The sequence below is a fragment of the Chelmon rostratus genome, chromosome 11 (genome assembly GCF_017976325.1).
Source record: "Chelmon rostratus isolate fCheRos1 chromosome 11, fCheRos1.pri, whole genome shotgun sequence".
Classification (NCBI taxonomy): domain Eukaryota; kingdom Metazoa; phylum Chordata; class Actinopteri; order Chaetodontiformes; family Chaetodontidae; genus Chelmon; species Chelmon rostratus.
This window is the reverse complement of record NC_055668.1, coordinates 26,706,708-26,730,703: the sequence shown is the minus strand read 5'-3', so window position 1 is coordinate 26,730,703 and position 23,996 is coordinate 26,706,708. Positions and strand designations below refer to the sequence as shown.

At 47.4% G+C, this 23,996-nt stretch overlaps 1 protein-coding gene and 6 non-coding genes across 9 annotated transcripts in view; 1 reads left to right on the top strand and 6 right to left on the bottom strand.

Moving 5' to 3' along the window:
• Nucleotides 1–449: 449 nt before the first annotated feature.
• Nucleotides 450–23,996, top strand: part of LOC121613710 (LIM domain-binding protein 3-like) — a 39,616-nt gene continuing 16,069 nt past the window's right edge. For 2 of the 3 annotated variants that reach the window (XM_041947306.1, XM_041947305.1), the window contains exons 1-6: nt 450–479; nt 718–825; nt 7,132–7,322; nt 19,523–19,674; nt 22,972–23,044; nt 23,942–23,996. The exon at nt 23,942–23,996 is cut by the window's right edge and continues 136 nt beyond it. In XM_041947306.1, the coding sequence (XP_041803240.1) occupies nt 7,227–7,322; nt 19,523–19,674; nt 22,972–23,044; nt 23,942–23,996 (376 nt within the window). In that variant the 5' untranslated portion in view covers nt 450–479; nt 718–825; nt 7,132–7,226. The remainder of the gene's footprint in view (nt 480–717; nt 826–7,131; nt 7,323–19,522; nt 19,675–22,971; nt 23,045–23,941) is intronic. The other variant, XM_041947307.1, reaches the window with a different exon arrangement.
• On the bottom strand, nt 13,194–13,267 carry trnat-agu. Its single transcript has one exon. It is a non-coding gene; the product is annotated as a tRNA-Thr (tRNA).
• Nucleotides 13,771–13,844, bottom strand: trnat-ugu. The gene has a single exon. It is a non-coding gene; the product is annotated as a tRNA-Thr (tRNA).
• trnat-cgu lies at nt 14,793–14,866 on the bottom strand. The gene has a single exon. It is a non-coding gene; the product is annotated as a tRNA-Thr (tRNA).
• On the bottom strand, nt 15,395–15,468 carry trnat-cgu. The gene has a single exon. It is a non-coding gene; the product is annotated as a tRNA-Thr (tRNA).
• Nucleotides 15,806–15,879, bottom strand: trnat-agu. Its single transcript has one exon. It is a non-coding gene; the product is annotated as a tRNA-Thr (tRNA).
• trnat-ugu lies at nt 17,318–17,391 on the bottom strand. Its single transcript has one exon. It is a non-coding gene; the product is annotated as a tRNA-Thr (tRNA).

Genomic DNA, 23,996 nt, shown 5'->3' with positions numbered 1-23,996 from the left:
GGTCTGATGTCATAAAACTGAGCTGTCAAAAGGATGAAATGGGTGAAATGTGAGTAAAATACATCCACTACATTTTATTTTAATTATTTTAAGCAGAAATTTACTGACTCCATTGATGTTTCATAAATGATTTCCACTGTGTTTCAGAGGAGGTTTATTTATCCTAATAAGCTAAGAGCTTTTGTTCAGGAGCTTTTATTAACTACCAGTTCATACACATTGAACTCATGATGATCAGTTATAGAGCAGTTATTAGTCACCTGTGGGGGTGTAACCTGGATGATCGGTGTTGTTTCAGGCTGCTCCAGGCTGGCTGCTGCCTCTTTAAATAAAAGTCCTGCTAATGAAAATCCACCGTTAACACCCCCTCCGCCCCCACAGCCCCCATCCTGCGCTCTGCCCGGCCGGGCACCGGAGCCGGATCACCGCAGGCTGTCCGCGACGGTTCACGGAGCTGCAGGGGGAGAAAGCGGCGGCAGGTACTCACCTTTCACACCGTTTCCCACCTGTTAGTGGCCGCGTGCCTCTGCTCTCCTCCCTAATCCCGGCTTCACCTCTATTATCACCGGCAGAAGCTGCACCGCCCGCCCGCCTCACAGCGCCGTCGGCCCGGCTCTAAACGGCAACTTTGACCCGCTGAGGCTGCGGCTTGTTCAGCTTTCAGGCCGGAAATGAGTCCAGCAGGTCTGAAGTTTCACCTGTTCTGTTTCTTTTCAGGGTGTAACCTGGGTTCCCTGCACGGAACGGCCCCGCTGGGCGGAGCAGAGTCCGGGAGCAGCAGGAGCAGGTGGGCGGTGTCTGTCTGCAGATCACCTGAGATACAAGGTGATCACTCGTGGATCAGAGCCTGGTAGCGTGACATGTGTATGTACATGAACACTGGCCAGGCATTACACACACACACACACACACACACACACACACACACACACACACACAGATGGTGTGTTTAGTTTGTATTCATTTGAAGTTTTGGTGATTTTAGTTCCTCAGAGCAGATCCAGATCTGACTTTTGGGTTGATTTACTGGTGATTTCAGTGTTTCTATTGGAAGTCTTTCATTATTGTTTCTTGTTTATTTGCACAGCAGCTGCTCACCTGTTACAGTATTCACCTGTTCAGTTAACAGCTGAGTCGAGTCCAGCTGAGGACAGTCAATAGAAGATCATCTGTGGAGGAAAGATAAAAGAAAGAGAAAGAGCCGAAAGTCTGAAAAAAGACAGTTTGTTGAGTTAAACAAGCTTCAGCAGCAGTTCGGTTCAGTAGCTTCAGTGTGATCACCTGTCACAGGTAAAATTCACTCGCTCTGATCTGATCGCTCTGATCAGGCTGCAGGTCACAGCTCGCCACTCTGAACCAGATCAATGGATTTGGAAGCAGTTTGTAATAATCACAAGTATCTTTGGATTATTTACTCAAACGCTTCATGATGAGTTTGAATTCTGTCGTAAGTGTCCAACCAACCAGAGAGTGACACGTCAGCAGAAGGGGTGTCACACGGCGGGGACCGGTTTTAATAAACTGGAGTTCACTGGAGGAATGTCGATGACGTGGAGGAGAATGTTCTAACTTTATTGGACTCAACAAACTCGTGGGCCCTGTTTACACCTGCGTTAACGATTCGCTGATGCGTCCCAACAAGGACGTGACGGGAACGAACCTCATCGATGCAGGAGGTGCTGGAGAGGAGCGGTGATGTACTTCCTGTTTCATCTGGTCCTGCAAGAATGGTTCATGACTTTGTCCCGTTAGCCTGCACAGCAGCTAGCTGTTAGCCTGTGTGAAACAAACACTGTGAAGGCGTCACTTTGGCCTCATCGTCACCACATTTCTCACTATTTTCACAATGTTTCCAAACCGATCGATCGATCGATTAATGGAGGAAATAATCAGCTGATTGATCCAGAATGAAAAGAATCATTAGTTCAAATGAAGCTCAACCAGCTCCAACAGTAAAATCTGCTTTGACATGAACGACTGAGTCACAGTAATCTGATGAGGTCAGAGAGAACAGGAGAACAGATAGAACAGGAGAAGACCAGACCAGGAGAACAGTCACAGGGACATTTTACTGCACTCAGTACTTTTACTTTGAATAAAAGTACATTTACTAATTATTCTTACTTTCAAACTTACTTAAAGGTCCAGTGTGGAGGATTTAGTGGCATCTAGTGGTGAGGTTGCAGAATGCAACCGCCTGAACACCCCTCACTCTCTGCACAGTCAGTGTTTAGTTTGTCCTCTCTGGGCTCCTGTAGAAACATGGCGGTGCAACATGGTGGACCCTCTGTAGACATAAAGACTCATTCTGAGGTAACTGAACATGATGCCAATGGTTCCCCTGAAATCCTGCACACTGGAGTGTTTTTACGCTGAAGTAAGGGATCTGAATACTTCCTCCACCTCCGATGAATAGTATATAGTACACACACACACACACACACACTCACTCTGTATTATTTACTGAACTGACCTTTAGCTTAACGAGACGGCTCAATTAAGAAGCTGTTTAAAATGACAAACTATTCACAAGGTCTCTGAGCTCAGTTATGTGTTGTTAATGCTGAGAGATCCACTATCACCACACACACACACACACACACACACACACGCACACACACACACACACAAACACGCACACACACGCACAGTCTTTAACAGCCTGCTCATGTAGCTGTGAATGGTTTAGCCTCTGCTCACTCTCTGTGGCAGCGATCAGTGAGTCACATCCAGTCGACTCAGTTTGTTTTCTAAACTTGAATCTCCAAAATGTCGTGAACTGAAAACAATATGTTCAGTCTAAATCTGCACCGTCGTCCTCGCCGTGCCGCGGCCCAGAGGAGGGGTCATCGCGGCCCAGAGGAGGGGTCATTCAGGGTCATTCAGGTCTAAAGGGTTCATCCTCTGAGGAGCAGGGACTGGATCAGAGCGCTCTGTGTGTTGGACTCGCGCTCTGTTCCAGGCCAACGTTTCCTGATGGGATTCTGAATGAAGTGATTATATGCAGTGGCGTGCACAGACTTTTTGAAGGGCAGGGGCTAAAAGGAAAAAAGGGCACATATAGTGTGTCCTCGCCACTGAAGAGGGCACTTTAACTTGCGTTTTGGCTTCCAAGAGGGCACTTTAGCACGCTATTTGGCTCCCAGGTGGCACTTTAGCACGTGTTTTTGCACCCCCCCGTGCATGCCACTGATTACAAGATAAAGATGACTTATACATTTTTCCAACAAGCTGAATAAATTTTTATCCAGATCAACAAATTCATCAATCCCCTGCAGACATGATCATTTTGTCCCGTTAAAGGGACTTAAAAGGAGTTTTTGAACACTAGTAATGTAAACTTTTAATGCTTATTATTCCTCTGAACGGCAGTTTGTGACAGCAGCGTGCTAATAAAGTTTAAAAATCAAACGTCACATGAGGCAGGATTTAATGTTAGACCTGAATCTGCGTTTTGGGGAGTAACTCTGGACGTGAACTTGAGCACTCGGTCCACTGCACCCTGGGAAAGCTCTCTCCCATCAGATTCCTGCCTGTGACAACGGCGTCTAAACTTAGCTGTGATTTAACAGGCCGAGCAGATCGGGCTGCTCTGGGATCAGCCTGTCAGTCTCTGCAGAGGAGCTGAAGAGCCTCCTGAACACAAACATGTTGAAATACTTCAGTTCATCTCATCAGAGAGTCTCTGCTCCTCTGTCCAGACTCCTTCTTGAAGTCTTTTCCTCTGTTTGTGTAGATGTGCTCTACACAGGGGCCCCTGCAGAACTGAGTGGTGGACCCCACGGCTGCGGTATCTTCCCTGTCGGAGGCTCAGACGTCCTGTTAAAACACTCACTGAGGTTATTTCTGGTGGCCTGCGTTGGTCATTTGTAATTTGTTGAGGAAACCTTGATATCAGTCTGCTGATCGTTTGACTCTCAGAGTTTCAGAAAAGTCTCGCTGACCAGCAGATAAACTTCTTTCTTCAAGTATTTGTTGCAGTCGGGGCTGAACATGGTGTTTTTTCAGGGCTGGCTGGTTGGCTGGTTGACTGGTTGACTGGTTGGCTGGTGGACTGGTTGACTGGTTGGCTGGTGGACTGGTTGACTGGCTGACTGGCTGACTGGTTGGCTGGTGGACTGGCTGACTGGTTGGCTGGTGGACTGGTGGACTGGTTGGAGTGAGAAGTGCTGCCCCAGTGTTTTTATCCAAACAACAGTTGAAAACCCAAAGACTCAGTTAACACTGACAGAAACGCAGGAGAACAGCTGGGAACAACAAATGTCTGACACTTGTGTTCCATCAATGACTTAAACAATTAATCAGTTAGCAAAGCTGTTCATTTTCTAATAATCAGTCAATCGGCTGATTGATAAATTAACCCAGAAATAAACTTTTCTGACCTTTTAAAGTTCAGTTTGGAGGTTTTGCAGAAAACTCACACACACGCTGACAGCTTAGCAGTGTGTGTGTGTGTGTGTGTGTCTGCATGTCTGTGTGTGTGTGTGTGTGTGTGTGTGTGTTATGTCAGGGAATTCTCACCTGTTGTTAGCACCTTCCAAAATAAAAGTCCATTAACCTGACACACACACACACACACCTGTGTGCAGACAGAGTCTAACTGCTGTCATCACTGCTGTAAAACTTTAGGAATAATAACTCTATTAACGAGCAGTGTGTTTCAAAGCTGGATATATCATGTTGACCATTTGTACGGTGGCCCTGAGGGTCAAAACACAACCACATGTCAGATTACAGAAAAAGATGGACGACTTGTTTGTGATTGGACAGAACCGGAGTCCCACAGCTCAGTGCCGTTTGCTGAGTTTAGCTACGTCGGGCTAATGCAGCTAACAGAAAGTTTTCTTGGACTTAACGTTATATTTCCTGTCGTCATGTTAAGATTGTTAAAGCAGCATATTTCTGCACTGATAACCTGATGAATGGTACTCACTTCTTTTACTTTGATGCTGTACTCGATTACTTTGGTACCGTGTACTTCGTTAAATCTTCTGACGTAACGTTAGCAAATGCTAAATGCTGCTCCTCCTGCATTTTTGTCTTTTATTATTATTTCACTACAGTAACTAGCCTTTAAGGCACGGTCTTACTGCTAATAGTATGTGACCAATAAACCTCCAAACAGGACTTCTGAAGTTGTGTGACTGTTATTCATCTGGTAAAAGACCGTGAACAGATCTTAACATGTCTAAAAGTTCTGATGCTTCCCAATAAGAGAAAGTTTGTGCCCTGACAACCTGTCGAGTCAGCTCTCAGGTAAACTGACAGTCAGTCCCTCAGTTCTCACTTATCAACTCTGATCAGCAGCACTTTCTTTGGTAAAGACCTGAGATCAGCTCGTTGTCTTTCTGTGTCCCACTGATCACCTGACCTGTGGTTCCAAATGTGGCCACTGCATCATCATCATCATCATCATCATCATCATCAGCTCGGGCTCTTTAAGAAGAGGAGGAAAACTCCTGGAAACCCCTCACACAGGAAAACCAGGAGAAACCTCAGGAGAGGCTCAAAGAGACACGCTCAGATACTTCCTTTAGCCTCGTGCTCCCGCAGGCCGTCCTTTCTAGACCTCAAGTACTGTATCAGGTCCACGCAGGAAACTGGTCTCTCCATGACGAGGATCACCTCGTTGGACAGATCGTAGCAGTCCAGCATGGCCACGGCTGTGAGCAGAATTCTACTGGAACTGGAGGAGAGTAGTGGAGGGCGAATGGGACAACACACGACCTCCACCCTGGAGATCCAGGTTCAGGTTCTGTAGAAGGGTCTTAAATGTGTGCCTGATGGCTGAGGTAATGCTGTGTCTCAGGCACAGCATCAGCATCCTCACCGCCTGTTGATCCATGTCGTTGGTGTATGTGAGTGTAGAGCTGCTTCGCCTCATAGCATGCTGTTAAAAATAACACGTAAAGATAATAGCATGTAAGCTAATTTAAATGTTATTTGCTCCAACATCCCTTAAGTTGTTTGGATGCTTCCTTCAGAAGAACATGGCTCTGGGACCGTTTTCAAACAGCGTGCTTCACGCTGAGAGAAGGATCAGATGATACGAAGAATCGGCCTCGACTTGGACAGAGCTGATGGCGTCTAATGCAGGTTTGGCTGCGGCTGCAGGGCTGCATGTCAGGAACCTGTAACCCCACAATATAACACAGACAGCTCATAACACGCACGACACACGACTGTAGGTAACAAGCGCGTTAGCCAGACGTGCTAACACGCAGCTTAAAGTTAAAGTTTGTCATTTTTTGGTTTTTGAAAGCTACAGAGTCTTCTTAGAGTCTCTTGCAGACCGTCAACATGTAGAGAAACACAGAGATTGACGGGCGTGTTTCTGTGTGTGTTCTGTGAAGCGTTGTAGTGTTTTGTCCCTCAGGGCCACCGTACATTTCGGTTCTTCAGTCACTGGAGGACGTGGAGACTGCACAGACTGCGGGTTAGGGGGTTAGCCTTCTCAGGTTCGGTGTTCGGTGTTTGTCTGGTGCTGCAGGTTGAGGCCTTGCTGTAGGGACCGTCAGCAGTGACGCGTCTGGGGATTTGAACCTGTGACATTACTGTAATAGCCCAGCTGCTGCTGACCTTTCAGCTATCGGAGCCACTTAACTCGCAACCTTTCTGTTTCGACTTTATCACCACCAAGATAATGAGAAGGTTTGCGGCGTGGCCCCTGATTGGGTGCGAGGGAAACCCTGGACGCAACAACGAGGGGGGAGGGACGAGGGGTGAGAGAGGGGTGAGTCTAGAAGAATCTGCTGGGTCTATATTAGCCCCGGTGAATCACGGCGAGCCTGGCATACCGGGTGTCCCCTTTCACACCATATAAGTCCACCCCCCCCTCCTTTTCCCTTCAAGCCCCCGGCCCTGCCTTGCCCGCCTCACCCCACCTCACCCCTCTACCCCCCACAATGCACCAGTGCTATCTCTGGCTATTCTTAGGCTGTCACTTCGGCTCCTCTGAGCAGGCAGGTCCTCTTCTTTCTGCTCTCTCAGCTTCTTCTTCTTCTTTTTTGGCTCTTTCTCGTCGTCCTCTCAGAGTTCAGGTCGGTGCGTTCGGCCCATTTTTCAGCTTCCTGTCAGGTGTCTTTCTTCCTCTCTCACCTGGTTGATGTCCTGTTCTCTGTGTCCTTTCAGAGGCCCTCCCTCCCATCCCTCCAGCAGCTGTGGGGTTTTAAAAAAGTTTGGTGAAATCGCCGCCGTCCGTTTCCGAGGATCTTTTGGTTGGAAGAATGAGCGCCTACACCGTGTCGCTGCCCGGCCCCGGCCCCTGGGGCTTCAGGCTGCAGGGGGGGAAGGACTTCAACATGCCGCTGACCATCTCCAGGGTAAGAAACTGCAGAAAACCTGACTGTAAAAACACCTTGTTTGTTTCTCGCGCTGGTTGAAGGACGTCTGGTCTCCAGACCTGAACCAGTCTGTGGTTCTAATGCAGATTAAACAAACCTGTGATGGATTCATTCATCCCACTGAGGCGAGCCGACGCGCTGCAAACAGCTGAAACAAGTCTGACAGATTTGTTCAAGAAAACAAAAATTTGAAGCGGTTTGATTTTGTTTCCCGTTGACGTTGCTTCGCCTGGAAACCAGCCGGCAGAAATGTCGTTTTTGTCCCAGTTTGACTGATTTTTGTGAAATGACGGTGCGTTTTCCTCTCCGTCGCCAGAGAAGGTGAAGTCACAGTGACAGAGAGCTCACAGTGAGGGACTCAGCTGATTTCATAGTTAACTGAAGTGAAGGGGGACTGAGGAAGCTAACATCATGGGATGTTTTGCTGAAAAGTCCTTTAAAGCTGCTGTTTTTCTGGGTTGGTTTCTGTCACCTGCTTCCTGTTACCTGTGGATGGTTTTGATAATGATTCAGCGTGAGATCCGCGGCCCCCGGCGTCCACCGCGGCCCCACCGGGCCTGACGGCTGCCAGGATCTGTCAGGGAGGCTGAAAGCAGAGCCGGAGGCCTAAAACTGGAGCTGGTGTTGGTTTCACAGCCTCGTCTCTCTGAATAGAGCCGAAGCAGGCGGAGGAAACGCTCCTCTTCCTCTCCTCTCTGTCTCATTCACATGCTTTTTTTGACTTTTAGATTATTCCCGCTGCTGTCGGGGTTTGGAGATGATGAGGAGTAATGTGCTGAAGGTGGTGAATGTTGATGGGAAGAGGCTTTGCAGGTATTGGACTGCCTGGATGTGATGTGATGCAGGACTCGTTCCTTCTCTCTGGTCGACTTGTAATTGGACTGTTTGACACTAAAAAGAGCCAAATACTGAAATGCAGCTGAAGACGGCAGGACAGAACTGCTCGATTCATTGATTACTGAACATCTTCTAATCACTCGTTTAATCTGTTCAGTGAAACAAAGAGAAGCTGTGAAAACAAACAGTTGATTGATTATTAAAGTAGCTGTAAAGTTAAACATTTAGTATGTGAGACAGCGGTCTGACTGTGTTTCCTTTATCGTCTCTTATTAACTTTGCCGTCTTTAGACACACGTTAGAGATCAGATCAGTGTAATCCAGTGAGATCTGACTGCAGCTGCAGCGACGCAGTGCAGTGAGGACGATCTAGAGAGCTGTTCACGCGTGTTGCTTGGATCACCATAGCAACGCACAGCTTTGATTAACCAGTATTTTCCGTGAAGGGGTTTTTTATTTCCAGTGAGTTCTTGTCTGCAGCCCAGTCAAAGTGTCTTTAATCCCTGTTTGAGCTGCTGTGACCTCTGACCCCTCAGGTGCTGGATGAGACGTCCTGCAGGTGGTCGCTGTGGCTAAAAGCCTCCTCGCTGTGGGACAGAAGCTTCAGTGCTGTGTGATGTTTGAGTGTGAGACCTTATTCACTGACGAGGGGGGGGATCGACCTGAGTGAAAGGAAACTGGAGGTTTGAAGAGCATCGATTCTTATTCCTGGAAAAGCTTTTGGGCAGAACTTCACTGAAAATCTTCCTGTTTTTAAGTTTTCTTCAGTATCACAGTGATCAGTGAGAGTCTGTACATCCACGAGTCCACTGTTAGCAGGAGCTGCTAACCGAGCAGCTAACAGAGCAGCTAACAGAACTGCTAACCAGAGCAGCTAACAGAGCTGCTAGCAGAGCAGCTAACAGAGCAGCTAACAGAGCTGCTAACAGAGCAGCTTGCAGGAGCTGCTAACAGGGCAGCTAACAGGAGCAGCTAACAGAGCAGCTTGCAGGAGCTGCTAACCGAGCAGCTAACAGAGCAGCTAACAGAGCTGCTAACAGAGCAGCTAACAGAGCAGCTAACAAAGTAGCTAACAGAGCTGCTAACAGAGCAGCTTACACGAGCTGCTAACAGATCAGCTAACAGGAGCAGCTAACAGAGCAGCTTGCAGGAGCTGCTAACCGAGCAGCTAACAGAGCAGCTAACAGAGCTGCTAACAGAGCAGCTAACAGAGCAGCTAACAAAGTAGCTAACAGAGCTGCTAACAGAGCAGCTTACACGAGCTGCTAACAGATCAGCTAACAGGAGCAGCTAGCAGAGCAACTAACAGAGAAGCTAACAGAGCAGCTTGCAGGAGCTGCTAACAGAGCTGCTAACAGAGCAGCTTGCAGGAGCTGCTAACAGAGCTGCTAACAGAGCAGTTAACAGAGCAGCTAACGGAGAAGCTAGCAGAGCTGCTAACAGAGCTGCTAACAGGAGCAGCTAACAGAGCAGCTAACAGAGCAGCTAACAGAGAAGCTAACAGGAGCTTGTTTTGGTTTCCTCACAGTTCTCTGTGAGGACCTCTGGATGCGGATCGGCTGCTGGTCAGGTGGTTTTTAGCAGCGATGAAGGAGATCAGACCAGAAAAGGATCAAACAGCCGAGTCAGATGGTTCAATCATTGATGTCTTCATGTCGATGTTTCATCGAGCTCCATCGTAACCGTCCAGCTGCTCTAACATTCATCTTCTTCACTGACCTCACTCATCTTCATCAGCTGAATGACGGCTGTGAGATGCTGCTCAGACATTTAAATCGACATGATTCTGTTCCATGTGCAGCACAGCGCACAACGCTGCCCCCAGTGGTGGAGGAAGTATTCAGTAGTATCGTTGTGTAGAAATACTTTATGTACTGCTCTTTCATCATTTATCTGATGATTCTGTTGTTATTAGTTAAATGTTGTGCAGTAAAAAGTGCAAAGTCCTCAGAGAAGTAGTTAGAAGTTCAAATACTCAAGCAAAGTACACGTAGAATACTCGTGTCAATTTACTTTAGATCCTTCACGCTACTGTGTACTGCTTGCTATGGCAACTACTGCAGGTACTGTAACTGCAGCTGGTACTTTTACTGCCTCAGTTCAGGTTAAACAGTCATGACATCTAATCAATCAAAGTGTGTCAGAAGTGAACTGATCGAGTTTAGGCTGAAACACTGAACTGACACGTCCAGCAGCTGCTCACACACGCACGCACACACACACACACACACACACACACACACACACGCACACACTGACAGCAGTCTCAGTCATTCAGGAACAGCTGACCGGAGCTTCCCCTCTGTCACTCTGTGACATCATCACGCGGCCATGTTGGACAGCTGTTTACAGTAGAGTCAGCTGGTCACTGAACGCCACCCCAGACAGTCAGAGGACGACGTCAGCACAGAGAGCTGACTTCAAATCGCTGCTGGAGCCGGTGTTTGTATCAACGAATGATTCTGTTCATTCTGGATCAATCAGCTGATTATTTCCTCCATTAATCGATCGATCGTTCGGTTTGGAAACATTGTGAAAATAGTGAGAAATGTGGTGACGATGAGGCCAAAGTGACGCCTTCACAGTGTTTGTTTAGTCCAAAGCTCCACATTATTACAAACACAAAGAAAGTGTGTCAGTTTTGTAGTACAGTTGTTGAGTGTGTGCAGAGTTAGATTCTACTTCTGTTGGTGTTGATGGAGACAATCAGCTGGTTTTTGTCTCTGTGGTATGTTGGTGCACAGGTGTGAGGTTCAAACAGGTGTGAATGAAGCAGGTGTTAGTAGTTCAACCTGTGTGTGGCGTTCAGGAGCTGCCGCTGGTCACTGCACTGTCCGGTCGTCTGTGTGCGTCTGTTCGACACACATTCTCACCATAAATCTGCCGGCTGTCAGTCCAGTGACGGCAGTGAAGAGAGACGCCGAGCCGCCTCCATCGCTGTGTGATCTGCCGTCATTGTGACAGCAGCTGAGTGAATTCACGCTGCGCCAGAGAGTTTCTGGATGATTGAGGGACGGCGGACGCTTCCCATCATGCCTCTGGGCTCGGCGGCTCGTCCTCGGGTTCAGGGACCAGATGAGGCTGAATGAGTCCCAGTCTGCTGATCGTCTGTGTACTGAACAGTTTATTCAGTCTGTATTTTGTTTTCTTCATTTTGATTTTCTCTGTTTTTCTTCTTGTCGTCAGACTCAAACCGGCAGTGAATGCTAACGGCTAGCTGCTAGCTGCTAGCTGCACAGCCTGATGGATCTGCTCTGGAGGACATGTTGCTTCAGTTTAGTGCTGTTCCTCTCATTTATTTTCCATATTGCTTCGACACGTATACAGAATATGTTTTACATGCACATTATTCTACTGGAGCAGGAGACTTTTGACTCTGACCTTCAGAGTAAAGAATAAAGGTCAAAGGTCGGTGAGCAATGAAGAGAAATAATGAGAATGAGTTCAGCTGGAAGCTGTCTGATCTCATCTCAGGTTTTTAGTAGATTAGTCCTGATTAATTATCAAACACATAAATGAATAATAGATTCAATATCAAATGAAGGACGTGTGTGCAGATGAATTCAACCTTCACACTCATTTCAGCTTTCTTTATACCTGCATTTTCAAAGCAGCAAATTCCTTCCACTCAAACCTCAAACGTCCCACGCTGCAGACGCTGCAGACGTTTGGTGTTTGTGTCCGTCTTGTCTCTGGAGGACTGAGGCGGTGGTTGTCTGCTGTCATGTTTTCAGCTGCGATGCAGGAACCACGTCAGTGAAACAGTTTTCCAGCTGAGCTCCATCTGAGCTGCTCCAATAAAGTTTTACAGTCTGCGTGAAAGCTGAACTCTCAGTAACTCGACTCCAGCTGCCTCGGCTCTCAGTGAGCTCCTGCTTCCTGTTACAGCGGCACTGGATCATCCGGATCAGGAAATCCCAAACGGTTTCCCATCAGGGAACCCCCCTGATCCATGTCAGACCAGCAGAGATCTATGATGCCGGATCGATCTGGATTCTTGTAGATATCGCTCGGTAGATTACGTCGCAATGCTGTCTGTTAGAGGAGGAAACGTGAGCTGTGCTTATTTTCAGGGTATCTGCAGGCATGGATGGATTACAGAACGGGCCCAGGGGGCAGGGGGGGCCCCAGCTGGACCATAACCTCTGCCGGAGGTGACTGTGGGTATTTCTTATGAGAAGGTCCACAAAAAGACACAGAAAGACACAAAAAAGACACAAAACAATGAGAAAAAGACCACAGAGAGACAAACGCTCGGGTTTGATGTTCACGTGAGCCAACAAGCCACGAAAATGACACTTTTCCAGACGATCGGAGCAGAAATGTGAGTGAATGTGATCGATCGACAACATTTAGCTTTTATCGCTGCACACTGACGTCTGTCTGTGCTGCCTGACAGGCCGACAGTGTGCAGCGAGCTGCTGACAGCAGGACGCTGTTTTTAGCTTCTGAAGGTCAGCCTGCACACACACACACACACACACACACACACACACACACACACACACACACACAGTCTTATCAGTTACTCTGCTCACATCAACTGTTTCAGTCCCACAGAGTCGCTGCTGTCAGATGTGTGTTAGATGAATTCCAGACACACAGTTTGAACTAAACTGGATGATCAGAGAGGAATCCAGGTTATAGACAGTTACAGATGACCCCAGGCTATAGACAGTTAGAAATGAATCTAGGTTATAGACAGTTACAGATGACTCCAGGTTATAGGCTGATGCAGACTAGCTGCAGTGCTGTATGTTTCTAATGAATTTCATGTCCAGATCTTGTAGAAGCAGCTTTGTGTTGAAAATAAAGTCATCAGAAGCAAGAAGAAGATTAGAAGAGTTTATTAAACTTTAAGAGAAACTGGAGCTGATTCTGCTCCACCAAACCTTTTATAAACATCCATAACTATTAAATCTGCGTTTTCAGCTGTAAGCTGATGCCGAGCCGTCTGTTTCCGTCTGTTTGGTGTGAAAAATAAGTTTAAGTGAGGGATCAATGATCTGATAGAGGCGCTGCTGGGATTCGAACCCAGGATCTCCTGTTTACTAGACAGGCACTTTGACCAGCTAAGCCACAGCGCCTCATACTTCCTGCTGCAGCGTCTGTCTCGTCAGGTGAACGAGTCTCTGCTTCAGGCTTTGATGTTCGAGGCTGAAACCTTGATTGTGACAACAGTCATTTTGTTAGCGTGCAGACAGTCTCTTCAGTTCTGTTCTGTCTGCAGCTCCACACTTGACCCTCATTCAGCAGCTGTGAAGGTCCAGCTATGATCTAACCTGAACAGAGACTGAAAACATGTGCTGCAACTGCACAGAATCACATTATGAATGAATCTGTCAGGTGAGAGAAGAGGAGGATTACTGAGGCGCTGGGATGGAGCTGGTTAAAGCCTGTTTTACTGGAACAGGAGAGGCTGAGTTCAAATCCCAGCAAAGTCCCCCGGCTAACAGGTGGCTAGCATTAGCATCAGAACGCAGTGAAAGAAGCGGAAACACACACACTTTCTTCCAGTTGGTCAAAAATCAGATCTCCAGCTACAGTATCAGTAGTGCTGATGGGCTAACACTAGCCTAAAGTCATTAGCAGGCACTGCTGGGATTTGAACCCAGGATCTCCTGTTTACAAGACAGGCGCTTTAACCAGCTAAGCCACAGCGCCACACGGTTAGCATCCTCCGTCCCCTGGATTCCTTTGACTCCACCACAGCCCGTCAAACTTTGACCAACCAGGCTGCAGCATCATTTCTTCTGGTCCGAACACTCATGTTGAACTGAATCTTCTACGGCATGAAAGGATTTGTTTAGAGACTCATTTTTTAGGGTTGAATGGAACGAAACTGGACTTGGTCTTGGACTTGAGAGGCTGCTTCAGTTCTGACTGACAGGTGGAGAGTCCCAGGTGTTTCCTCTGTCCTCTGTGGTCGTTATCAAGGTCGTCGATTCCACTTTTCTCCTCCATCGTTAGTCATCTTCATGTAGCCAAAGCGTTTGTGAAGGGGGGCGTTGAGGAGGAACACCGTGTGGTTTTTTCCTTCCTCCACTTTCAAACTTCATTATGGCGCTTCTTCCTCACCTCACTTTTCTTCTCCTGCTCATCCTCCACTCTCTCTCCTGCAGGGGTCAAAGGTCACAGTGCTGGGATGGAGCTGGTTAAAGCCTGTTTTACTGGTTCAAATCCCAGCAAAGTCCTAATAATGTCCTCGCTGTCTCCATCTAACCCTGGAGCAAGCTGTTCTGAATCCAGATCACTTCTGGTTTGAAAAGTCTGGATCAGGAACCCGTTTTCGTGCTGCAGCTGAACTGAACATGGTGTGTGGACGATGTGCTGTGAATGTAGGATGTGTGTGTGTGTGTGTGGAGTGTATGTGGGTCAGTGTGAATGGCTCAGGATGAAAGTAGGCCACTCTGCAGCCTGGACAGGCCTCACATTGTTCGAGCTCAGCGAGCAGCTTCCTAAAGTCCACATCCAGCCGCCGGTGGTGAAATCAGCTGCCGTCAGCAAGCAAACGCCAACAGAAACAGTCAGGGAGAACCAGGGGAGGCTTAACGTGACGCAACAGAGAAGCTCACTCATAAAGATCATTCTGAGTTAAACCCGAGTCCACCGAGGCGCTGCTGGGATTTGAACCCAGGATCTCCTGTTTACGAGACAGGCACTTTGACCAGCTGAGCCACAGCACCCCCCCAGGCCACTGCATGCTGCCCCACTCCTGTTGCTGCAGCTGCTGTCCAAAGCTGCAGATATTCAGCAGGATCAGCATGCTGCTGTCCACTGGGCCTTTTGTCTCTCTGTTTTATTAGAGGTGCATGTTGTTCTGTTCACAGGCAGCTTTAAGTCTGACGAGGATCAAAGTAAACTCCACGTTGAGCTTCAGAAGGTAAATCATGAGCTGACAGCTGAACACATTAATAAAAACTTGTCAGTGCTCCTGTAGGACGCTGCAGAGCCGTTTGGACATGCAGTGACGGTGAACTCTAACAGGAAATGTGAAGCCTCGGCTAAATTAGCCTGCTAAAATAAATCCTCTTCGTCCGTCATTTTATCCTTCCAGTCTTCATCGTTTCATTTCCAACAAATGAGATATTTTTGCAGAATAATGTCACTAAAACTCTCGTCTCCTCTCGGGGGCCGGAGGACAGACTCCTTCCTGTCTTTGGAGAAAAAGCCACCTGGACAGGTGTCTGACGCAGGCAGAGGTCTGTGTGATGAGGCGCTGCTGGGATTTGAACCCAGGATCTCCTGTTTACGAGACAGGCGCTTTGACCAGCTAAGCCACAGCGCCTCTCCTCCTCGGCCTCCTTCGTTTATTCCACTGTTTGTGTTGTTTCTTCATCTCCACACCTGTCTGCCACGTCATCGGCCACCTGTTTCAGGCAGCCAATGACAGGCCGTTCTGCTCTCTGTGTGTTATCCTTTTGAAAATTAAACGCTTCCCTCACCTGAGTCACTAACGGTGTGAATCCTGGGCTTTGTGCTGCCTCAGATTGTGATTGGTCCAAAAAAGACAAACAACTTTTCTGCTTCAGCAGAATGAAAACTGGGTGCAGAGAGACGTTTCAGCGTCGTGGAGAAAAGTCCAGCGAGTGGACACAACCTGAGACAGACAAAGAGATGGAATCAGGCGCTGCTGGGATTCGAACCCAGGATCTCCTGTTTACTAGACAGGCGCTTTGACCAGCTGAGCCACAGCGCCCCCTCAGGACGCTGCAGCTGCTGTCCAGAGACTCAGTGAGGAGGACGTTCACCGTCCTCAACATGCTGCTGGATCACTGAACAAACTTTAAACATGTTTTTACTTCAGAAATAATTCTGAAGTAAAGTACAAAGAACATAAAAACCTCTGTGACAGTGTTTTCTGATCAGAGTACTGCCCACATGTTGGAGCAGTGCAGGGCGACTGACCCGTCTGGTTTTATCTCCTGAAGCCAGGTGCATTGTGGGATAGCGCAGATAAAAACGTGTATTTTTTACAGCGTGCTCTCGTTCTGTCCACTCGACACTTCTTTGTGTTTTCAGGCTCTGCAGAGATTTGAGCTGACAGACCAGCATTCGTTCGTGTGTGTGTGTGTGTGTCGCTCTGTCGCTTCCTGTTGCCGTGGTAATGAGGGATGTGACCAAACACAGCTTTCTGTCATGCTTTTGTTCTCCGCTCAGTGATTTTAGACGAACAGCCGTGACTTGACCACTTAGCTGACAGCTGATTACCCATAAGTCTCTGTTCTCACATGGACAGAGCGTGATGCGTTTGAGGTCTCTCTCCTGTGTAGTAAAAACATCAAATCCAGCCTCAGACAGGAAATGTGGTGTTTCTGCTGCTCAGATCTGATATTTGCTGTAACTGAAGTTGTATTTGACCAGTTTGAACTTTTTAAAACGCTCGTCTGAGAGACATTTTGTTTGTGGGTGTGAAGAAACGTGTGGCGGTCTGCAGCTCCTCAGCGTCGCTTCACGTCTTTTAGAAACACGTGAAGAAGAGATGAGCGAATCAAATCAACATGTGTTTAAATAACAACACTGTATGTTTCATCCTGAGGACACTTATTGAATAGTTTTATTGTCTGCAAGTGTTTAAGCAACATCGAGGTTCTCCGACTCTTGACGTCTGTCTTCGATCAGCTCGTCCCACAGAGAGACGTTCTTCTACCTGCAGCGGTGTGACGAGCGTCCACTGAGAACCACATGAACACAGACGTTTCTTCATCACAGTGAAGACTCAGCTGGTTTTTTTATGAATGGGTTTCCCCGCAGCAGTGCTTCTTTGACATGTCACAGTTTAATCATTTATGTCCTGTACGTAAAACTTCAACGCTAAACTAATTCGACAACTGTTCTGTACGAGCTCGCAGAGAACTGTGAGTTTGATGAACACGTCCGCCGTAGACAGGACATGGACATCAGACAGGAGGACCTGTCAGCTCAGCTGTAAGTTATCCAGTCCAAGGAGGAAGCTAGGAAGCTAAGCGCGTTAGCCTCTAGTACAACTCAGCAGAGCTACAGGTGGCTAGCGTTAGCATCAGGACGCAGTGAAGGAAGAGGAAACACACACACTTTCTTCCAGTTGGGTGAAAATCAGATTTCCAGCTGCAGCGTTAGTAGCACTGATGGGCTAACACTAGCCTAAAGTCATTAGCAGGCACTGCTGGGATTTGAACCCAGGATCTCCTGTTTACAAGACAGGCGCTTTAACCAGCTAAGCCACAGCGCCACACGGTTAGCATCCTCCGTCCCCTGGATTCCTTTGACTCCACCACAGCCCGTCAAACTTTGACCAACCAGGCTGCAGCATCATTTCTTCTGGTCCGAACGCTCATGTTGAACTGAATCTTCTACGGCATGAAAGGATTTGTTTAGAGACTCATTTTTTAGGGTTGAATGGAACGAAACTGGACTTGGTCTTGGACTTGAGAGGCTGCTTCAGTTCTGACTGACAGGTGGAGAGTCCCAGGTGTTTCCTCTGTCCTCTGTGGTCGTTATCAAGGTCGTCGATTCCACTTTTCTCCTCCATCGTTAGTCATCTTCATGTAGCCAAAGCGTTTGTGAAGGGGGGCGTTGAGGAGGAACACCGTGTGGTTTTAAAGTCTCTGTAACTATTGCTTTTCTGTCCTCCTCCTCTGACACCTGCATGATCTGCTCCTCTTTTCCAACCTCCATCTTTGGCTCCTTCTCCACCTGCATCTCCTCTTTCTGAACATCCTCATCATGCCACCCTCTTCCTTCACCATCTTGTCCCCCACCTCCAGTTTTTCCTTCCTCCACTTTCACACTTTATTATGGCTCTTCTTCTTCACCTCACTTTTCTTCTCCTGCTCGTCCTCCACTCTCTCTCCTGCAGAGGTCAAAGGTCACAGCGCTGGGATGGAGCTAAAGTAACCCCTGTGGATGGAAATAGAGTAATGATGAAGAGGTGATGAGAAAGATGAGCAGAGCAGGCTGGAGGATTTTAGGACTAATTAAAGTGAGACTCAGCAGGTGTTAGCAGTGTGTGGACAGCTGTCCAGGGTTTAACATTCAGGCACCAACACTTGTGTCCTGTCATTGTGTTGGAGGCGCCACGGAGGCCTCGCGGCTGCAGACCGACCCCGTTAGCAGATGGTCAGAATGTCAGCCTGAAAACCAGCAGCTGCCTGTCCTGCTGAGGTAACGTCTGAAGGCTGCAAGAGGTTTGAGGTTCACTGTCACGATCGATGGTGTTAGCCGTGCTCGCGGCACGACTCTGTGGATCTAACAGTCCACCTCCTCTGTCCAGACTGAACATCTCAGCATCTGTTGGATGCATCGTCATGAAATGAGGTTCGAGCCTCAGACCATCAGCCTCAGCTGGACTGTGTGTTTAGCACTAATTAGCAAATGTTAGCATGCTAACATGAGTTTTGTTTTCTCAGAAACCAGTTTATGTGATTTCCACTGAGACTCTATTAGAATCTAGAGACTCTTTTGTATTTTTTAATAGAACCGCATCAGGATCCAGAGTGGTCGCTAGTCCTGATTGACACATGAAAAAAGAAAAAAAAAACAAATAAATGAAGATAAAACTCGATCAATAAGACCAAACATGCAAAGTGAACCAGGCATAAAGAGCTGAAATCATCAATCATCAACTTCTATACAGAACAGTTCTCATCATGTTATTCGTATGAGGTCTACCAGCTGACCAGAACTCACCTGTCGGGTCCTTCTTCCAGGTATATAGTCGCTTTTCAGCATGTGGAGCATTGGATCCTCGTTTATTCATCTCACACATGTGAGTACAGGAAGAATAATGAAGTAGAAGAAGAAGAAGTGACCCGACAGCATCAGTCACAGCACAAGATGGAACATATACAGAACATTTCTGTGAGATAACGAAGCTCCTTTAATCAATCTGATCACACCCAGACAGCAAAATGATCTAATTCAACACCCAGTGGTTTGGTTTTAGTCACCTGATCAACTAGTCTGGAGAGATTGAGGTCTCTGTAAACACCAACAAACCTCCTGAGGCGGATTTTCAGATTAAGGGGACTGAAGCGTGCAGACGTATTAATCATCAGCTTATTGATGAATTCTTTTCCCATTTGATTGATTATTTTGCGGAAAACAGTGATGCTTTCCATGCAGGGCTTCATTATTGTATGAGTGAAAGCTGCAGAGTGTCGTGTGCACTGACCTGTGGTCTGTTACTGCATCACACAGGCTGCAAACCCACATCCAGGACATCACAACAGTTCGATGGCCTGTGTTTGTTTTCCTTCTTTTAAAAGCCAGAGTGGGAGATTATAAATCAATAAAAAGACGAGCAGATCTGTGTGTCCGTCACAAAGTTGGATCTAAAGCTCTTTGTCTTTGTGTTTGGACAGATCACTCCGGGCAGCAAGGCAGCGCAGGGTAACCTGGTCCAGGGTGACATCATCGTCGCCATCGATGGCGTCAGCACAGAGGGGATGACTCACCTGGAGGCCCAGAACAAGATCAAGATGGCCAACTACAACCTGGCGCTCACCATGTCCAAGTAAGGACGGAAACAAATGAGTATTTTAATAGTTTATGGTATCGCTCTGAGCTTTAAGCTTAATGAGCAGCGGGTTGTGAACCTGCTCCTCCTGTATCCTCCTAAAAAGATGCTGGAGTCCAGCAGCAGAGCGCAGTCAGGCTGCCAGTGTTGCTTTGCTCTGCAGTCACTGATTACCAAAAGATAAAAAACATGAGTGGACATTTATTCTTACAGAAAGCTCGATGTGTCCGTTAAGTTTGTAGCTTCTGTTACGGGATAATCTCCTCGTGACTCTCCTGCTTCCTGCCTTGTGTTTTTGGTTGGAGGTGCAAACGCAGCATCGTCTTTGCCTCCTGCTCTACTTTTACTGTTAACGCGATGCGTTGTGTCCTTCCTCCAGACGACTGCAGCCGCTTACTGGTCCTCTTGGGTGAGAGCGGACAGCTGATTGGTCAGATGGTCACAGTTCTCTGTTCGGAGCGTTCAGACTCTCGGTTGCAGTCGCTGCATGGACTGTTGTTCAGTAAGAAACACTTTGAATCACTGCACTCCCTCTTTTAGCTAAACGACATTCATGTCAGAGCCATTCGCAGCACGGCAGGAAGGCCACCAGCAGCCAGCGCACGGTGGCGAGGAACCGGTCTAAAACCAGCAGCACACGCAGGCAGTGGTCTAGACACCAGACGACCGGAACCTGGACCAGAACCTGGACTGTCTTGCGAGCGGTGAGCAGATGTATCCTCCTGGTTTTGTGGAAGATGAAGCTGCAGGATCTGCTTGTCACAGCAGCTGATGGTCCGCTTTAAACCTGGCTGAGCTGTGAAATGTTTCAGGATGTCCAGGAGCTGAAATCTTACATCCATCTGTGTGAGATGTGGCAGAAAGCAACGCTGATGACGCCACCCAGGGTACAGATGAAGAAGTAAACCAGTTCATAAAGCTCCAGTGTGGAGGAAAGCAGAACTCAGATCAAACAGGACCAAGACTGAACGTTTATTGGCACAAGGATTTATTAGAACATCATCAACCACGTTTACAAAACCTGAAACCCGACTGAAACCTTTCGAACTTGTTGTTTGAGTAAAGGAAACGTTCTAATTGCACGAGGACCAGTGTCTCTAATACTCGATTGGCCTGCGGTTGCTGGATGCAGGCAGATTATTATCTCGTGTTGGGAAACAAAGGGAAAGATGTCTGCTGCAGATATCACACGACTAAAATAAGAGTTCTCAGTCAAGTCTTCGGTCTGGTTCCCTGAGGGGGTCTGATGGAGGAGATCTGATCAGGTCAGCGAGGAAATGAACGCAGAGCTCCCAGCAGAGTCTCATCACTACAAACCCCCTGGCTGATGAAGATAAGATGTTTGTCGTGTCTTTTTCTCGTCTCTTTGCTGTCACTCGTCTCGGTTCGTCGGTGTAAAGCAGACTGTGAGGTCTGCGGTGGACTGCAGGTGAAGGAGGTCAGGAAATGAACTGCAGCGGCACACATGATCGAAGCCGTTTCACCTTCGCACAGAGAATCGTTCTTCACTGCAGGTTTGATTCATTCTCTGCGACAGAAAATGAATCTGAGATCCAGCAGTTCCTCTAATCTCATCTCCTGCAGGAACAGCCTGTATGAGCTCAAAGATGAGGCTCAGTGCCTTCAAAAACCACCACAGAAGGGTTTCTATCAGCATCCTCTGCCTCAGGTCAGCTCTTCTTCTTCAGTCCTGCGTCACATGTTTCACCACGTTTAGTCCACCTGATGTTTTTATTCAAGTTTCTTCTCATCTGAGTCAAAGAAAACCAAAACTATTTCAGTCCAGTTTCAGCATTATTCATCATTATTATTAGCACACAGTCTACACCAAAAGTAAAAAAGCTCCAAAACCTTCTGCCCTCAGAGTTCCTCCTCCTTTATACACCTGGAGCAAAGGGGTTTCCTACACCTGTCCGAGGGGCAGGGGATTCATCCCAGACATGGTAGAAACTGAAATTCAGACCTTTCATTGGTTAAACAGAGTATGTGTGTATGATGTACTGTATGTACACAGGCAGCTGAGAAAGGCAGCAGTTCCTTAAAGGATGCTGATTGGTCGATCCGCTGGGGTTCGTCCACAAGCGCAGAACTCAAAGTCTGTTGAGATGGATCCACCTGTCACCTGTGATCTCGTGAATCTGCCTCACAAGGTAAAATTTCAGCCTGAGATGTACGAACAGGAGCCACGTCTCATTACAGGTGGAGAACAGAGCCTGAGAAGACGAGCAGACGGGTGGAGAACACAGCAGACGGGTGGAGAACACAGCCTGAGAAGACGAGCAGACGGGTGGAGAACAGAGCCTGAGACTTGTGTGGAAACGTCGGTACAGAAGAACCTGAAAGAGGCTGACGTGGCGACGAGTGATTTCTCAGATAAAGAACATTTGATGCGTTCAGGGATCAGCTGTCAAACTGAAACAACAGCGAACGACGGCTTCAGTCTGGAAAGAAATGCAGATTCATTCATATTAATTGATTCATTTGGATCCTCGTTTGTCGCTGCCATGGCAACAACGAACCTGAAGGTTGAACATTATCAGGTCACGTGTTCTTTCTGTCACAGACAGCAGACGTGTTGGGTTCAGTTTGTTTGAATCTTCTGTCGCCATGGAGCAGGAACCGTCCATCTTTCTGCTCCTTCCTCCGTATGTGGACGTCCTTTCTCTTCACACTACGTCACCTGACCTCCTCTTTTTGTTCCCGTCATGATTACTGCAGCCACTAGAGGTCACCGCCTAACAAAAGGTCTAAATGAGTCGTAATAACCTGCCTGACCTGTGCGCTGTTTTCTTTATCTTATTCAACGTGAATCAACTCTTCCTGTTATTTCCTGCAGCTCTCAGAGGCATCGCCTGCAGTCAGTGCGCTCCGACCTTTGACCCCCGGCCTCCTCGATCAGAGGGTTTTCTCTGGCTGCCTCCCTCCTATAGTTGAGCCACATGCTGAAGGATTTCATGGCTGGAATGAAATGTCTCTGAATGCAGCCTGACAGGACGTCTTGAGGGAAAAATGAACGAGCGACGACCTGAATCCTCTTCTATCCCAAATCACATGAGATGAGTCTGTTCCACCTGCTCTGTGACATTTGGAGCAGAGGTGATGACAGCGGGCGTCCTGCTAACAGCTAACGTCTGTTCAGTCACCTTCACTGTTGCTGCTGGGGGGGTTTAGACATTTCTGGCTCCGGTCCTGCTAATACATATGTTTTCTCTGTTAGTTAGTTAGTCTAGGTGAGGCGTCAGGAGAACTCTTCATGTCACCTGTGGATCCTCACCTCCGTTCTTCTCCCCGCAGGTCGAAGCGTCCCGCTATGATGCCCACGCCGAGAATCGACGCCGCCGCTATTCCCCTGATCCCTCACCAACAGGTAACTTCACCTATGATGCATTTCTACAGCAGATACCTGCTGTACTCGGATCCACCCTGAGGCGAAACTGGGCGGATGTTATCTGTCAGCCTGGGGTTAGGGTTAGTTGACAGAGAAGACCTGATGGAAACTAAGCAAACAGATGAATAAAGTGGTTAAATATATATATATATATATATATATATATATATATATATATATATATATATATATATATAGAGAGAGAGAGAGAGAGAGAGAGTATTTTATACTACTTTATACTAGTATATATAAATTAGTATTTTACATGTAAGGCAGCTAATGATGCTGTGCTTTGAGGTGTCACTTCTGTTCCCATTCCCAGCCAGGTAGAGCACAGGTACAGATTTACCTTCTCAATGAAGCATCGCAGTCTGACTTCACTCACACACACACACACACACACAGACACACACTGGGGGCCAGACAGTTCAGTCGTCCTGTTTCAACACGATGAGCTGGCGCCTCCTGGTGGTCGTGTGAAGAACGACAGCGCATTCAGTCCATGTTTTCCCAAAATATACAAGAAGGCAGAACAGTAAAAAGCTCGTATCTCCAGTCTGATCTGCTTTCAAAGGTCAAGATGTTTGGTTTTCAAAAATAAACTGGCTTTTAATCCCTGTTGTGTTTTTCACACAACAACAGAAGAAGAATTAGAAAAAGAAGAAGAAGAAGAACTTACATTTTAAACTTTGAAATAAAATAGTTGATTAATAAAGATGTAAAAATATGGACGTTTTAAAAATAGATCAATAACACATTTTTACAACAGATCTTGTCTATAAACCATATTGATCAGATATTGATAGTTACCCAACATTCTCTGCTCCCTCCCGTCCCGTCTCCATCCCCCGACCCCCCCTCCTGCTCCATCTGAAGCCTCAGTCGGTGCAGGTCAACGGCCGCCTGTCGGCCTGCAGCGCCTCCTCCGGGC